This window comes from Aethalodelphis obliquidens, unplaced genomic scaffold, assembly GCF_003676395.1.
Source record: "Aethalodelphis obliquidens isolate GAN/ISIS:26980383/991018 unplaced genomic scaffold, ASM367639v1 scaffold26, whole genome shotgun sequence".
NCBI lineage: Eukaryota > Metazoa > Chordata > Mammalia > Artiodactyla > Delphinidae > Aethalodelphis > Aethalodelphis obliquidens.
In genome coordinates, this window is record NW_020837970.1 from 17,670,711 (window position 1) to 17,687,758 (window position 17,048).

General features: G+C 46.9%; 1 protein-coding gene across 2 annotated transcripts in view; it reads left to right on the forward strand.

Annotated features, from left to right (window-relative positions):
- The window catches only part of THSD4 (thrombospondin type 1 domain containing 4), a 576,361-nt gene that overhangs the window by 80,266 nt on the left and 479,047 nt on the right, over positions 1-17,048 (forward strand). For both annotated transcript variants that reach the window (XM_027123511.1, XM_027123512.1), the window contains exon 4: positions 5,850-6,214. In XM_027123511.1, the coding sequence (XP_026979312.1) occupies positions 5,850-6,214 (365 nt within the window). The remainder of the gene's footprint in view (positions 1-5,849; positions 6,215-17,048) is intronic.

The window sequence follows — 17,048 nt, forward strand, 5'->3', positions numbered from 1 at the left end:
ATGTGGAACCCGCAGATACGGAGGGCCAACTGTATTTTCTTTCTTATGTGTATTTTCCAAACCCAGGCTTCATCCACTAGGGCACTCTGAACCTCAGTGACCATATCTGCAAAATGGAAGTAAAAATCCTTGAAATGAATCTTGTGAATATCAGACGGAGAGCTTACGTGAAACCAGTTCAGGCAAAGAAAGGAAATTTTTGCTCATCCTAATTACACCTTCTTTCTGTAATCTTCCAGTTCGTCTCTCTCCTTCTTTCAGTGGCAGATCTTACCTCTTTCCTAGAAGGCTGAAGCCATCCAATGTGAACTTCATCACCCACTCCTTCCCTTACAGCAGAATATTGCTTTTCATAACAGAAGATCAAATATCAATAATTATTTGTTTCAACCTAGTGATATCTGTAAATAGGTCTATTCTCTAATACTGTTCTACTTCTTGGTATTTTTTTCACTAATTAATATATTATGGAGGGTAGTCCAATTTAACAGGTATAAATCTATCAATACCTCATTCTAACAGGTAAGTTGTAATCCATTGCTTGGATGGATTAGATTTGGGAGGATTTAACCAAGCTCCTATTCATGGGCATTTAGGTTGTTTCCATATTTTTTTGGTTTTGTTCTTACAAAAAGTAATGCAATAAAAGTTTTTCTATATACAGCGTCATGCACCAGTTTTGAGTGTACCTATAGGGTGAACTACTGAAAGTAGAGCTGCTGGTCTAAAGGGTATGTACATTTCAAATTTGGTAGGTATTGCAAAGTTCCCTCCAAGGAAGTGCCCCAGTTTAGACTCCCATCAGCAGGGAACATTCTTGCCATATCAGTATTGTCAAACTTTATAATCTTTGCTAATATAATAGAGATAAAATGGAATTCTGTTGTTTTCGTTTGCATTTATTTGATTATATGTGACGTTATACAGTTTTCATATATGTATTGTATTTATTTTCCTGCTGTACTAGTCAGCCTGGGCTGCTATAACAAAATACCGTTGACGGGGTGGCTTAAACCACAGGAATTATTTCTCACCGTTCTGGAGGCTGGGAAAAGTCCACGATCCAGGTCCTGGCAGATTTGATTCCACAGTGGGGACTCTTTTCTTGGATTCAAGATGGCTGGCTTTTCACTATGTCCTCACATGGTGGAGAAAGAGAGAGAGTTCTGGTCTTTCTTCCTCTTCTTATAAGGATACGAATCCCATCAGGGGGTCCCATCCACCCGACATCATCTAAACCTAATTAACTCCCAAATGCCCTCCCTCCACATACTATCACGTTGGGGTTAGGGCTTCAAGACGTGAACCTTGAGGGGACACAGACATTCTGTCCATAACAACTGTAAACTCCCCATTCAGAGTAGGTTCCCTTTGAACCTACTTCCATTAGGTTGTTTGTCTTTTTCTTGCTGATTTGTTAGGACTCTTTATAAATGAAAGAAATCAGCAGTTTGGGGGTCATTTGAGAAGCGCTTTGTGTTTTCTGCTTCAGTCTTTACATGTCGTGAGTGTCTTGGGGAAGGGACAACAGGCTGGCAGTTGACATGGCTTTGAGTTTCTATTATTTGTTGGTTTTTGTCTCTCAGCATGATTTATTCTTTGGTTTTGCTGTTTGTCACTGACTAACTGAGGTCCTGTGAGTTAGTCCTAATTTTAGGAATATTATGTCTCAGAACACTTGGAATTTTTCCCATCCTGCCTCACGGAAAACTCCATGACCATCAGAAAAGAGGGAGGGAGGAGGGTCACTAGGAGGACTGGGAAGGCGTAGAGGGAGGATGGGAGGTTGATGGAACTGGGAGGCTGACACACAAAGCTCTCCTCCCTTCATTTTTTCTTTGATATTTCTTCCTTTCTTTCTCTGCATTTCCCTCCTTCCTTCCTTTCTGTTTCTCTTTTTTTCCCCTGGCTATGTACTATAAAAATACAATTCTGAAGCATGGGGTTGGATTCCCACCATGGGGACTGAGATGGAATTTCAAGTCACTCACCATAATTCAACTTTATAAATTAGAGAATTCTTATGAATAGAATAGGATGGAATGTGGTTTCATGTTTTCCTTCCCTAGGGAGCCTGCCCAGTTTGGCAATAGGAAACTAAATTAAGGGTGGGATTAGTTCTAGGAAGTGGATTTTTAGGCTAGCTGCACGTCTGAGCCAGATATTATAGACAGTGCCCTAGTTATCTATGTTCATGAGCAATCAGGAAGTGGTGGGTAACTGAAGTCCCCAAATGTGCCAGAAACATACTTCTGCCTTTGTTTGTTTATCCTGATTATTCTCCTACTAGACTATCAAAGTGGATTTATTACTACTCATTTTACTCTTCTGTTTTCCATCAACAACATAGGCAGGGAGGCAACATGCTGCATGAAAAAAAAAAATGCTAGAGTAGGTGTTAGGAGACCTCAATTTTAGTCCTGTCGGTGCCCCTCACTAGACTGAGACATGGGCAAGTTATACAGCTTCTCAGGGCCCCAGTTTCTTCCTGTAAAAGGGACAAAACTAACCAACCTCCCAGGATGGCTCAGGGGCCCTGTAAAGTGTGACCTGGAGCTCGTGGTGCCTATGTCATAGAGCCCGTCCCCACGCATGGGAGCTGTTTGCACAGTACCCGGCACAGAGAAGGAGCCCAACAAATGGCTGTCTGCTTTTCTTCCTCGTCCTGGAAGTACCAACAGATTGTATTAGTTTCCTAGGGCTGTCGTAGCAAATAACCACAAACTTGGTGGCTTAAAGCAACAGAAATTTATTCCCTCACAATTCTGAAGGCCTGAAGTTCAAAATCACGGTGTTGCCAGGGCTATGCTCCTTCCAGTAACTAGGGGAGAATCCTCCTTGCTTCTTTCAGCTTGCTGTGGCTCCCGGCCTGTGGCTGCAGCACCCCCGTCTCTGCCTCTCTGGTCACATGGCCTTCTCCTCTGTGTCTTCTAAGGACAACTTGTCATTGAATTTAAGGGCCACCCGGAAAGATGATCTCATCTCAAGACGCTTAACCTAATTACATCGACATTGACTCTTTTTCCAAATAAGGCCACATTTACAAGTTCTGGGGGTTAGAGTGTGGACATATACCTTTTGGGGAAGGCCACCATTCAGCCCACCACACACACTCTAGGGATTACTTTATATATCAAGACTATGGCCTGATTTTTTTTACAATCACCCAGCGAATCCACCATCGGTTTGATATTAATCAGGGTATGTCAGGGAGGAGAAAAAAGAACAAAAGCTTGGTTTTTGTGCTGTGTTTTATATTTATAACCCTTCTCTCCTGGGTTCCCAATTTAGTAGTGATGAGTGGAGTGTATTTGCTATTTGTGCGCCCATCGTCCTGCCTGCTGCTCACATACTGGTGGTCAGGAAACTGCAGCCCTCCTGTCGCGGAACCTTCTGTCCTGCCCTCGCTCCACTGCATCTCCCACTGGCTCCACTCACATGACCCCTGACCTCTCGCCGCCCATAGACTGGCGCCCATAGACTGGCGGGCTGACATCCAGCTCTGGGCTTAAACCTCTGATGAGATGCTTGTTTGCTTCCTGGACTCCTCAGCTCTCTCACTGATCCTTCCAGTAGTCACTCCCTGAACCTTCAGGAACCCAGCTTAAGCTATCAAGGTCATGCAGAGACCCCTCTGTGCCCTGGAATGTATTGAAGGAAGGTGGCCCCAATTAAACAAGCCCCATGGCTTCAAGGTAACTGAGTACCTGGGGGCAAGGACTCTACCCTGGAGCTGAGCCTTGCAGGGCTTTTAGTGACTATAGTACTGTTCCGGTGGTGGCTTACTCTTTCTGAGCTCTCACCTCAGGCTCTTGGGGGGATTTCCTCATCCACACCACCCTCTGAAGTAATCTTAGCTCCATGTCTCATTCCCATGTGCTGTGAAGGAGTTCAGCCTTACTGGGTTTGTTCCACGCAAAGGGGAAGGCAATCCCTGTACCTTCTCACCTCTCAGGGGTATCGTGGGGACAGAGGAGTGTAACTGTGAAAGGTCTTCAAGCTCTTGGACCAAACGATGCTGATGAATCCCGATATCTAAAAAAAAAAAAAAAAAAAAAAGCCAAGGTAATCTGGAGGCAATTATGCATGTCAGATGGAAGCCTGAGGTTCACTGAAAAACCCACATTTTTTTTTTGTATTTTATTTTATTTTTTATACAGCAGGTTCTTATTAGTTATCTATTTTATACATATTGGTGTATATATGTCAATCACAATCTCCCAATTTGTCCCATCACCACCACCACCCCCCCCGCCACTTTCCCCCCTTGGTGTCCATACCTTTGTTCTCTACATCTCTGTCTCTGTTTCTGCCTTGCAAACCGGTTCATCTGTACCATTTTTCTAGATTCCACATATATGCGTTAATATACGATATTTGGAAAAACCCACATTTTTTAAGGAAAGTCATAGTGTTACTCGGTGTCCCAAGGGTAGGAAGGACATTCCAGGGGAAGGATCCAGAAGCGCTAGAGCAGCTGTCTGCTGGGGGGAGAGCACGCAGTGCTGGAGCTGCAGGTATTGGAGGCTGGGGAGACTCGAGTCCAAACTCTCCTGCAGCCACATGACTAGGGTAGTTAACAGGTCTGTGAACCTCAGGTGGGAAACCTCATCTCTGAAAGGTGAGAATGGTTGTAACCAGGGCTGCTGTGAGGACTAGAAATTACACGTGTTATCTGGTACCAAGTGGGTGCCTGAATAATTACAGCTCTTTTACCATGATTCTTCCTCTGAGGACTTCTCAAGCCCCACCCCACCCAGACAGGCAGCCAGTCCTCCCCGGGGAGCCTCCCTAGGCTTGTCCTAGCTACATAAAGCTCTTTGCTACTGGGCCAGGACATTCGTGCAACCTGGGGTGCTTTTCTCCTTGTCCTCAGGACCTAGCTCAACACTGGTATATACCTGGTGCTCAGAGCCTGTCTGCATCATGAAGGAACACAGTGTACCCACGCTTAGCCACCTGCTTGGCATGGTAGATCTCTGTGAAATGACCAGTTAAGTGAATGGGGGTGTAGAGTCACCCTCGGGATAGAGCTTTAAAACTTTCTGATGTTTTTAATCTCCTGATTCATCTTGGAAGCAGGAAAGGTTATCATTATGAATTTAACAAGTATGTGTTTAGTGCCAGCTCTCTGCTTTGCACGTGGACATCCTGACTTAAATCTCTTTACAGCCCTGTGAAGTGTGTAAAGTGTGTTCTACAGCCCTCTTTAGAACACAGAGCGCTTCAGAAACCTCCCAGTCACACTGATAGAAGAGGTGGCAGGGGTGTGACTTCAGGCATCTGGTTCTAGAGCAGGGAAACCCTGGAGTTGTGTTGCCTTTACTGCATGGAGACACTGGGACGTGGCCTCCTCAGCAGCTTAAGGGAAGCCCTTTCCTTCTAGCCTGGACCCGAAGGACCAGAAGGGTAAGCCTCAGTTAGGAGGTGAGGGTACCACACTGAGCTCTGCAAGGCCATGGCCCCCAAAGCCAGGACCACATACAATTTTGCTGAGCCCTATGCACTCCGGCCTTTGTGTGTCCCTTCCTTTATTAAAATATGTGTGTGTATATATATATATATATATATATATACACACACACACACACACACACACATATGTATATATGTGTATGTATATGTATACACATATGCTATATATACTCATTCATTCTATTTTATGACTGCATCTGCGTCTGTATGAAGACGAGTATAACCCAGGCTGGATTCTATTTTGTTTCTCAGATTTTAACACAGGCCCTGTGCCAACTTGTGCCTAACGGATAAGCCTTTCGGGTTATCCAGAGCCTCTGAGAGTGAAGCAGGAGCGGATGTTGCGGACCCCTAACCGGCCTCTGTCTCCACAGGTCCCGCAGCGGATGGCGGTGGCCGAGGGCGCTCCCGAGGACGGCGGCGGCGGCGGCGCCCCGGGCGTGTGGGGCGCGTGGGGCCCCTGGTCCGCCTGCTCGCGCAGCTGCAGCGGCGGCGTGATGGAGCAGACGCGACCCTGCCTGCCCGGCTCGTACCGCGCACGCGGCGGACCGCCGCCCGGAGCCCCCGCGCGCGCCTTCGCAGGCCACGTGGTGTCAGCCGTGCGTACGTCGGTGCCGCTTCACAGGAGCCGCGAGGAGCCACGCGCCCCCGCCAGCCTCAACTCCAGCCGCCAGGGTCCGGCGCAGCGAGGTAGCCGGCACCCGCAGGCCCGGGGCCGCGAACCCACGGCGGAGAGAAGGTACAGGCCCTCCCGGCCCCCGCGCGCCCGCCCGCCACCATCCCTGTCCCTGTCCCTGCCCCAGCCCGGATATGCCGCGCGCGCTTCTCTTCATCCTAGATTGCGCGGTTAATGCCTTGCTTCTGCCAGAGGGGGAGGAATTCTTGGCTCCACAGATCTCCTTACATCCTTTGATTTATTTTGCAGCCTTTTAAAGCGTTGAGGCCACTCCCACCCCCTCTGTGATTCTGAATTGCCTTCTAAGTGAAGCTGAATTTCAGAATGCCCTTAGGCTCAACCTTAGGGAGGCCCTGCGGAGGGTTGAAAGAAAGCTACCTGGAGCCGGGAGACGTTTGTCCTAGTGCTCTGCTAGTGTTGGGGGAAAGGGAGATTCCTGGCCGCAGGACGTGTGGATTTGAGCTGAGGACACAAAACAAGGGGCCTTTTAACCCAAGAGCTGACATGAGTTTGGAATCCTTGAACAAGTTAAGTGTCTGGAGTCTAACTTGCTCCCAGGCTGTAGGTTTCAGGATTCTATGAACTTTTATACAAAGTTTCTCCAAAGTATTTTGAGTGAACACACAACTTTGAGGATATGTCTAATTAAAGACCTGGACATATTTTGTAGTCTTAATAAAATATGAACCTCAGAAACGGCATACTGGCATCAGAATAGTTGTATAGCTCTCAAAAGCCTCGGGTGGCTAGGCTAGCATAAATATGCCAAAGTAGACAGTGCCCATGGAAAGGTAGGAATATAGAGGCTGGGAAGAGCTTGTCAGTGAATTAATCAACCAACATTGACAGATTATTCAGCATCCATTCAGCAGTATTTGTTGGGCGTCCGAAGTCCATGATAGATTCTGAGAGAATATTCATATGAAAGCAGTAACAATAACAACAAACATTTACAGGAAGAACAAAAAGTGTAAGCTATGCTCGCTGTGCTTAAGAAATACATAATTTAGTGGCTAAGCCCAGTTAATGCCCATCCCAAGCAGGGCACGAACATATCAGGTGGACGGCCTTGCAGTTCAGACATTAGCACCGATGGCCACCCTTCCCCACTGTGGCTAACGCTGCCTGAATCCTTCTCAGCTGCCAGCCACCTGGAGGTGGAGAGGAGGTGCAACCCATCCACCCTTGCCAGCCACACATACTCTCTTGACCTGGTCATTGGGAGTTTGGAGAGAGAGGATCATTTCACAGAGAAGGTGCTTTGGCCGAATTCTGAATGATAAGTCAAATCTGAGTTGATAGAAGGGAGAGTTCTGAGGACTGGTGTGTCATGTCAGTGGGAGAATAAAAGACCAGCTGGGAGAGGATGATTCCTTCTTTCTCTCTTCCTGCATATAGACCTGAGGACCCTCCAACGTCGCTCTGGGACTGAGGGGCTGCTACTTCTAAAGCCAAGGGTTTGACATGTGTTTTCTCTCTTCATCCTGACCACAACCCCATAATAACATAGCTCCCCAGTCCCTTATCTGAAATGCTTATGGCTAGTGCATTTTAGAATTCAGAACTTTTCAGAGTTTAGAAAGGTAATGTTAGGGCATGTTTCACGTGTTAATGACATTCCTTCCGTGGCATGGGGCAGCATGCCATCATCAAACACCTTATTACTGCTGCAGTGAAACATACGAATGTTCACATCAGCTAGGATAAAATAAAAGACCATAAAAAGCTTTATGTCTGTTAAGGTGAGGTTTGCTGCCCAATTAGTTTTGCCACCAAACTGAGAAAAATGTAAGAAGAAAAGGAAAGACGAGGGACTTCCCAGGTGGTCCAGTGGTAAAGAATTCGCCTTCTAATGCAGGGGACGCGGGTTTGATCCCTGGTCGGGGCTCTAAGATCCCACATGCTGCGGGCATCTAAGCCCACATGCCGCAACTATTGAGCTCCTGCGCCTCAACTAGAGAGCCCGTGTGTTGCAAACTATAGAGCCCACACACCCTGGAGCCAGTGCGCCACAGCTAGAGAGAGAGAAAACCTGCACGCTGCAACTAGAGAGAAGCCCGAGTCCGCAACGAAGAGACCGCATGCTGTAAGGAAAGATCCTGCATGCCTCAACGAAGATCCCGTGTGCCACAACTAAGACCCGACACAGCCAAAAAGATAAGGAAAATAAATAAATTTAAAAAATAAATATTAAGAAAAGGAAAGACAAAAACTTGGTTTTCAAAACTTTTGGTTTCAGAATTGCAGATTTATAACAGCTAAAGTTTATTGAATGCCTATTCTGTACCAGGCACTGTTCTTGTCCCTTTGCACTGACAACCCTATGAGACAGATGCTAATATCATCTGCATTTTAGAGGTGAGGAAACAGAGGCCCAGAGAAGGGGAGTAACTTGCCCAAGACCACACAGCTAGTCTGCGAAGAGTTAGAATTGGAACCCAGGCAGTCCTGGCTCTAAGGACCTAATGAAGTATTGTTACACGTGAGGCTCTAAGGCCCTAAGAGGTTAAATGACTGCTCGGATTCCTAGAGCCATGGGAAAGCTGAGATTTGAAGGTGCTGCTGATTCCCAGATCCCTGGAGTACTAGGGACTTCTCTTCCAGCCTCTGTGGTTGAGAACCAACCTAGGAGAGCTGCCTAGGGAACAGGCTCAAGTTGGCTGCAGGCCTGGGCTGCAGACATTCCAGCCCATGTGTTTTGGCAGCAGGAATTTTTATTTTCTTCTAACTTATTGACAAGGGGCCAGTTACTGTTTACTATGAAGTTCCTACAAGTTTCTATCATGCTCTTGTAATTTGACAGTTTTAGATGAAACACTCCAAATATTAGCCTGGAAGACCTGCACTGCTGACAAATGTCGAGCTCTTCCTGGCTGATGAAAATCACATTTGCTTATATTTATTAGTCATTAGGAACTTGCATAGTATATGTGACCCCAGAAGACATGTCAGTGTGTTCTCTGGATGGCTGTCTGCCCCACTCTCTGTTTCAGGTTTGAGATTTGAGGCGAAGCTTAGATGTTTAAGAAACTGTTAGGTTGTGATACTAGGCAACTGAAAACCTAATTGGAGCCAGATAACAAATAAAACAAAATAATTCAACCTTCTAACAAATATTTATTAAGCATCTACTACGTTGTAAGGCCCTGGACAGACAAAAAGGTATAAAAACCAGGTGAGGGATCCTCCAGGCTCTCTCTTACTGACAGGCTAGAGCAGCTGTTTGCAAACTTAACTATTTTTTGAAGCGTAAGAATCCTTTCTGCAAAATCAGCCTTAGGTAGAGGCTCAGTCTGTCACACAGACAAAAGCTGAGCTGCTCTGGTGGAAGCCTCAGAGGCATTGCTATGGCAACCCAGGGTCTAGATCCAAATGCAGCAATGGTTTTCAACCTTGGTTGACCATCAGAATCCTTTGTCCATCTTTTAGAAGTCTTGACACCCTGGTCACATCCCAAGTGAACATCTGGAACTCTAAGGGTTGTGTTTGAAGATCTGTATAATTCCAATCCAGCCAAGGTTGGGAGCCATTGATCTGGAAGTACCTCTCTGGAACCTCAAGGTTCTGTGGAAAGTAATTTGGGAATCAGTCTTGTCCCGCAGAATTTTCCAGCTTTGGCGAGAATGTATCAGAGTCACTTGCAGTGGGGTGGGGAAGCTTGTTAAAAGTAGAGTTGCCCAGTCTCCACTATCTCCCCTGCCTGATGGGGATTCTGTTCAGTAGATTTGTGCTGTGACCTGGGTAGCTTTATTTTAAATGATTCTGATAGGCTCCAGAGTTTGAGACCCACTGCTCTAGAAGGTTGGAAAAGGCATGTGCGTAAATGCCTTCCAGATAAGGCAGTGGGCTGAAATAGTAATCGTAATGATAATGGCTACCGTTTTGGATCTGTCTCACGTACAGGCACTATGTCAAATGCACTGTAACGTTTACAGTTCACACAGCCCTATGAGGCCGATGCGGTTGTTCACATTTTACAGATGAGGAAGCAGACTCGGAGGAATGAAGTGACTCACTCAAGATCACCCACTTCAGAAGCAACAGAACCAGAGTTTGAAGTAGGTCTGTCAGAGTCCAGCACTAAAGTTCTTTTCTCTGAAATGAGTATTTTTGAAAAGGGTATTTTGAAAGTGAGGCTGCTCACTTCCAGCAGGTGTGGTCCGGAAAAGCTGCTCGGAGGTTGGATAGCTTGAGACACGTCTTGAAAAGTGGATGGGATTTGGTAGTCAGGGTTTAAAATGAACTGCATCTCTTCCTTGCGTTGTTCAGCTCTCTTACCCAGGGAAGTCTTTGCATCTAGTCCTGGGTACCAGGGCAGTTCAAAAAAAAATTGGAAGCCGTGGTCCTTGTCCTTGACAATGAGGTGGTGGATAAGTGGCAAACTCACAAAACACTGCAAGGGCCAGAAAACAGTAGACATGTGGCCAGAGTTCAGGAAGATGGGAAATCTTTGTGGGACGGAACAGTCAGGGAATACTGCACAGAACAGGTAGGATTTGAACCTAACCTTGATGAATAAATAGAATTTACTTGGCTGGAATAGATCTGGAAACTTCTTGAGTCCACTTGCTCCCACATCAGACTTCTGTCTCATTAAAACACGCACATTCACCCTCCAAAAAACCTTAGAAATCATGTCAGTACTGATTGGAGCTCTCCCAAGGATCCTAAAGTTATTTAACCTCTCTGAACCTCAGGGGCTTCATCTTTCAAATAAGGATAATAATACTATCTATCATATGGGATTGTTGAGTAATTAAATGAAATAATATATTGTCTGGTCCATAGCAGGTGTTCAATAAATTGTAGCTTTAATGCCATTATGAATTTAGAGGCTGAGCGGTAGCGTGTTGGGGAGTTCCAGTTAGAACTCTTATTCTGCAGGGAGGATCAGGTGGAGAACTAAGACCACAGAGGAAGATAGGGAGTCGGGAACTGAGGACTAGTCCAGGAGGGCAGGACTCTGGGCAGCACAGTCTGGGTGCAGCCAGGATCCCAGGGCCCGGGCACCCTTCCCTGTGCCCTTTCCTGATGTAGCCTGCTCGGAAAAGGCCTCCACAAAGGTGGCCTTCCCTGGGATTTCATCAGAGCAGTGGCAGCCTTGGGAGGCTCAGGCCCGGGGGACTGCAGCCTGCAGGTTTTGGCCAGCAGATTCCAGAAGCATTGCACCAAGTCCTACCTCTCTCCATGTCCAGGGCTGTGTCCCTGGGATGGCTAAAGGGAGAGGGGTGGGCAGGGGAGGCATTTAGGTGAGTCGGGAAGCAGTGCAGCAACTCAGACCTGTGAAATTAAAGCCAGTCCTCAGTAGGAGAGGCTTCCCCCTCGATTTCTGGAAAAGGATACCCGCAGACTGGAGGGAGGCCCAAGGAGCCCCTGCTATGGTAGGACCTTCCCTCTTGTAACAGCAAAACCAAACAGATTTCCCGTTCCTGAAATGTCTAGTGACAGCGGCACCCAAAGAGAGGTCCTGCTGCCCGGAGTTCAAGTACCTAAGCTTACAGAACCTGTTGTAAATACCTGCTGGCCAGTTTCATTCAGCTTCCACAAAGACAGGAAATGAGAGCAGCGTCCACTACTATTTGAGGACCACTTCAGGTACCTTTGTCATCGCTCTCGTTGCCAAAGAGCCCGCTAACAGGCAGACATTCCTCCCCGTGGGCTTCCTCGTGACCCAGTTTTCCTGATCATTATGCGTGTGAACCAGCTGGGGAATCTGGGGAATGGGATGCTTGATGGCTTTAATTCAGAGATGTTCAAGATAGGGAACGCCCTCCCTCAGTGGGCATTGCCAAGTCGAAAACTGTCATCTACTGGAGACCATTGTAGGAGCCTGGGGCTGGAAATTCACAGCTGTGAAAATCACAGTCATTGTTTCCATTGGGTGGAGTGTGTCATATCCCTCAGGTGTGAGAAAGAGAAAGAGGTTGTAAAGGGTGGGCTTCCCAGAGCCTCGGAGCAAGTAGAGTGAAGTTTCCTTTGGGAGGTAGTCTGGCTGGATCAGCCATTCTGTTGCCCAGGCTGTGCAGACTGCTCTCAGCAGCAGTTTGTGGCCAGTTCTCAGTTATTTATTTTTTTTCTTTGAAATATTGGTCTTTATTTGTTGTCAGTCTTTTAAGCAGACCTTCTGATGACAGGGGGCAACGGGAGCTAACCCATCCTGAGAGGCTGCACGTTGCGTGCCGGTGAAGAGCTCAGCCCTGGTGTTGACGGGTCTGGGTTCTCGGCCCAGTTCTGCCCCTTGCTTGCTGTGTGTCCTGCGGACACCGCTTAACTTTTCCCTGATGAGGATAATAACACACCTGCTTCGTTGGGTCGCTGTGAATTGGATAATTCATACAAAGTGTTTAGCATAGTGCAGGGGCTACTCATAAGGCCTCAGTAAAGGTGTCAGAATGCCTTCCACGTGCCAGGCCCACTGGCAGGCGTTTTTTTTTTTTTTTAAAGAAGATGTTGGGGGTAGGAGTTTATTAATTAATTAATTTATTTTTGCTGTGTTGGGTCTTCGTTTCTGTGCGAGGGCTTTCTCCAGTTGCAGCAAGCGGGGGCCACTCTTCATCGCGGTGCGCGGGCCTCTCACTATCGCGGCCTCTCTTGCTCCAGACGCGCAGGCTCAGTAGTTGTGGCTCACAGGCCTAGTTGCTCTGCGGCATGTGGGATCCTCCCAGACCAGGGCTCGAACCCGTGTCCCCTGCATTAGTAGGCAGATTCTCAACCACTGCGCCACCAGGGAAGCCCCGGCAGGCATTTTATATGTGGCATTTTATCATATCTTCATCCCAGTTTTGTGTGGCAGACTTATATTGTTCCATTCGTGGTAGACAAACTCAAGGGTCGAAGAGAAAATGTCAAGTTCAGGGTCACACAGAAGGAAGGCAAGAGAATCAGGGTTTAAACCCATCTGTACTTACCATGTTCATCTCAGACTTGCCCTTCTAGAGAGCCGTTTTCAAAGTTAAAGGTAACACTCACGAATTAAGCTAAGTTTGATGAACTAATACTTCTCTGTTTGAGATGAAAACCAAAAATTTTCTCCAATATTTACCCCATATATAACATGGACATAGATATAGATATAGATGATACAGATATAGATATAGATATAGATATAGATATAGTAACACTGAAACCGTCTCCACCATGAACTCCCAAGTCTGTGTGGGATCCCAGGAGAAATACCAACTAGCCACAGTCAACATCTGGCCATGCAAAACTTTCACATGAAGGTATTTGCTTTTAAAGGCTGCCTCGGATCACAGGGCTTAATTCATAGAGATGACCTGGGCATTACCTTGTTGTGTTTAGTTTTCATTTTAATTCAGTCAACGTTCCTTGTGTATTTGCTGTGACCCAGGCCCTGTGCTAAACACAGACGGGATAGACAGGTGAAGGAGGTGTGGTTTTCAAGGACCTCCACGCCTAATAAGGAAACAGGTCAGGGATAAACACCAGAATGCAGTGTAGTGAGTATTCTACCTGTGGGGTGCGCAGAGGGCTGTGGGAACACAGAGGTGGAGCTAATTCTTGGAGAATTAAGATGACTCGGTTGGTGGAAGTCCTTCCTTGCAGGGTGAGTTCGCATTACTCAGGGGGGAAAGAGGTGGGGAGTACTTGGTATGGATGGGAGATGGCAGTGGTTTGGTGACACAAGAGGAACAAGAAAGTCTCCTTGTCCTCAAGGAGTGCATGCTGGTGGGGTGGGGGAGGAAGACAAGCAAACAGACACTTAAAAGACCAAGTGCTCTCTTAAGAGAGATGCTCAGGGTGTGAGGAAGGAAGGGAGGGGAAGAAGGAGGACCAGGGAGCCAGAGAAGGCTTCACAGAAGCAGTGATGACTGAGCTGAGCTCTGAAGGATTTTAGCAGAGAGGAGGGCATTCCCCCAAAAAAACAAACTGCGAAGGCTGACCCCTGGAGGCATGGTGAGCCTATCATGTTCTGGAAGTTCTAAATGGTCTGATGGGGCTGGAGCGCAGGCTGTATAGGAAGGCGTGTGCAAGCGAGACCAGGAAAGTCCACAGGCTCGTTTCCAAGGAGGGATTAGTAAGCAGTCCTAAGGGGATTGAAATAGAATTTCTTCGAGAGAGGCAGTCGCGGTAAACATGGATAACTGGCACATTTTCATCTTAAAGCAAGATGATGTCTCCATTGTACAGTTGGTCTAAATCTCTTCTTAATGCCCTTGTGATTTTACAAGCATTTGGCTTTGCTACCCTCCTCCCCCAGCCCCGTCTCCGTAAAGCGCGTGAAGCTGGGGTTTACTGCCGGGGAGCTTGGGGCTTGATCCTCTAGTTTTGCAGTAGGTCTTTCAGTTTCCTATTGATGCTGTAACACTGACCACAAAGTTGGTGGCTTAAAGCAGCCCACATTTATTCTCTTACAGTCTGGAAGTCTGAAATCACGGTGTCGGTAGGGCTGTGTTCCTTCTTGGGACTTCAGGGGAGGATGTGTTTCCTTCCCTTTTCCAGCTTGTGGAGTCGGCCTGCCTTCCTTCCCTCGTGCCTCTGTCATCTCACCTTCTCTAATTCTTATCCACCCGATCTCCTCCTTATAAGGACCCTTGTGATTACATGGCACCCACTCAGATAATCCAGGATAATCTCCTCATTTCAAAATCCTTAATCACATCTGCAAAATCCCTTTGCCACTGAAGGTAACATTCCCGGGGTTCCGGGGATTAGGATGTGGGCATCTTGGGGTTGGGGATGGGGGAGCATTATCCAGCCTACCATAGTGTACTTGCGTTTTGGGGGGTCTTAAAAATACCCTAGTAATAGGACAGTTTCTGTGCTAGCAGGAGCACCAGCCATTTCCCCGTATCATGTCTGGTAATCGTCAATGGGAAATTCAGCAGTGCCGTTTCCCAGTAAAAAGAAGAGGAAAAACCACGCATTCCCCCATTGCACTCTTCTGTGCTCTGCTTTGGACATGCGGTGTTAATCAAGGACAGTGATAATGAAGTTAAAGATAATAGACGCCCAAGGCAGCTGGCGTAGGATAAAGAACTCTGTATTCCAGTCCAGAGTCCAGGGTCCAGTCCCCAGCTCTCACGAACACTTTGATCTTGGGGAAGTCACCTCATTTCTCTGAGCCTTAGTTTACATGTTTGTAAAACAAAGGGATTTTATCCATTCATTAAGGTCTCTTGCCTGATATTGATGTGTTATTGAGGTCCGATTGCTCTTTTAAATGCTCCCACCACCCTTCTGCCATCCCGAGTGATGGAAAGACAGTGGCTGGGAGACACAGCTCTCGGACCTGTTTTCCAACACGCTCTGGAATGCGACGGCTTTTCTTCTCTCTAGATGCATCCACATCGTCACCCTCTGTTCAGACTTCTGCCCCATCACATGAGTTTTTCTTAAAAGTGCTGTCCATATGTCTGACGTCCTCTTCTTGGTCTCCCCCTGGGCTTTGGCCCTTTTCTGTTGGAAGCACTGGTAGTTCTTGCCTTGGAAAAGCCCTGGGCTGGGAGTCATTAGACCCCACTTCCTGTCTCATGGCCATGATTTGCTAGCTGGATGACCTTTGGGAATCAATCTAATCTATAAAATCTGGATAATTATTTGTCCTCTGTCTTCCATAGAGGCCTGCTGAGAGGGTCAGATGAGGTAACAGCTGTAAAAGTACTTTTAAAATATAAGACACTGTTCAAAACCAACATGGCTTGATTATTTTATTATCATTGACCAGATCACCTTTGGGTTTTAGAGCCTTGAGTCTTTTTCTGTGATTTCTAGCCTATGCGTGTACATGCGTGTGTGTGTGTATGCATGTAGCGTATGTATGTGTGTGCATGTGTGTGTGTTTGCTTGAAAGGTCCTTTCATTTCGAAACGGGACAGACAGGATCAGGCCTAGGTCACAGGCTGTCCCATCCTTCCCCACCTCCCCAGGGAGCTGTCTCTGGCTTGTGCGTAAGAATCATTTGTTTTCTTAGCTCCTCCTTTCCTGCCCACTTTCTTGGAGGCCATTTGCATTTCATCATTAATAACTCTGGAGCAATATGTTATTTCTGTCCTGAGGGGCCCTGGAGCCAAGTGGGCCCCTTCATGATGTTGGATAGCAAGTTTTGCTGTTAATTAAACTTCACAAGGCCACATGCCATTTTCTTGACCCTCCGTCGAAACCTAGCGAGTCTTGTTACATACAGGCAAGAAACCACATGGCAAGAGAAGGGAAAGCTTTGGCGTTGTCTGTGTTTCTCCTTGGAAAACCTCCCTGGTGATCCTGGGCAGTTAGCAGAGAAAGCAGGGACATCTGTTTGAAACGCATACTCTATATTTTTGTTGTTGTTTGTTTTCTGCCTGCAAGGAAAGTTTTGTTTCTTTACCTTCTTTTGAAGCAGGGTTTCTACTTAGTCCCTGAATTGTTTGACAAGAAGTTACCTGTTGATGCTAACCAGATAAATGGTGTTTTAATATGCTTCGGTTTCTAAATCTGAAACCTCAACGTTTGCAGCAGAGCCGGGCTCACTGGTGTGTACACTTCTGCCTGTAGGTTAGGAAAGGTTGGAGCCAGAGTTTAAGCTTGAGCGACTCTGCTTGCAGACAAGGCTCCAAAGAGCCCTTGTTCCTTTCTTGTGGCATTTCACTAAGTGTCAGAAGTGTTTCATTAGTTATCAGAACAACGATCACATTTGCCATAAGAATGCTGCATTGAACCTCCTCCAAGTCATTCATAACTCCGGGTTCCAGAAGAGAGATGATGGGCTCTGGAAAAAAGCAGACAACAATATGTGTGCCCCAGTCGTAGTGAAGGCAACCATTTTTATAGCACCTACTGTGTGCCACATCAGTCGCATATGTATTTGAGCCTTAAGCAGCCCCATGTTGCAGTTGAGATCACTGAGCTGAGGTAGAAAAATCCCCAGCGTCCTGCTCCTGGAAGGGGCGGAGTGGAT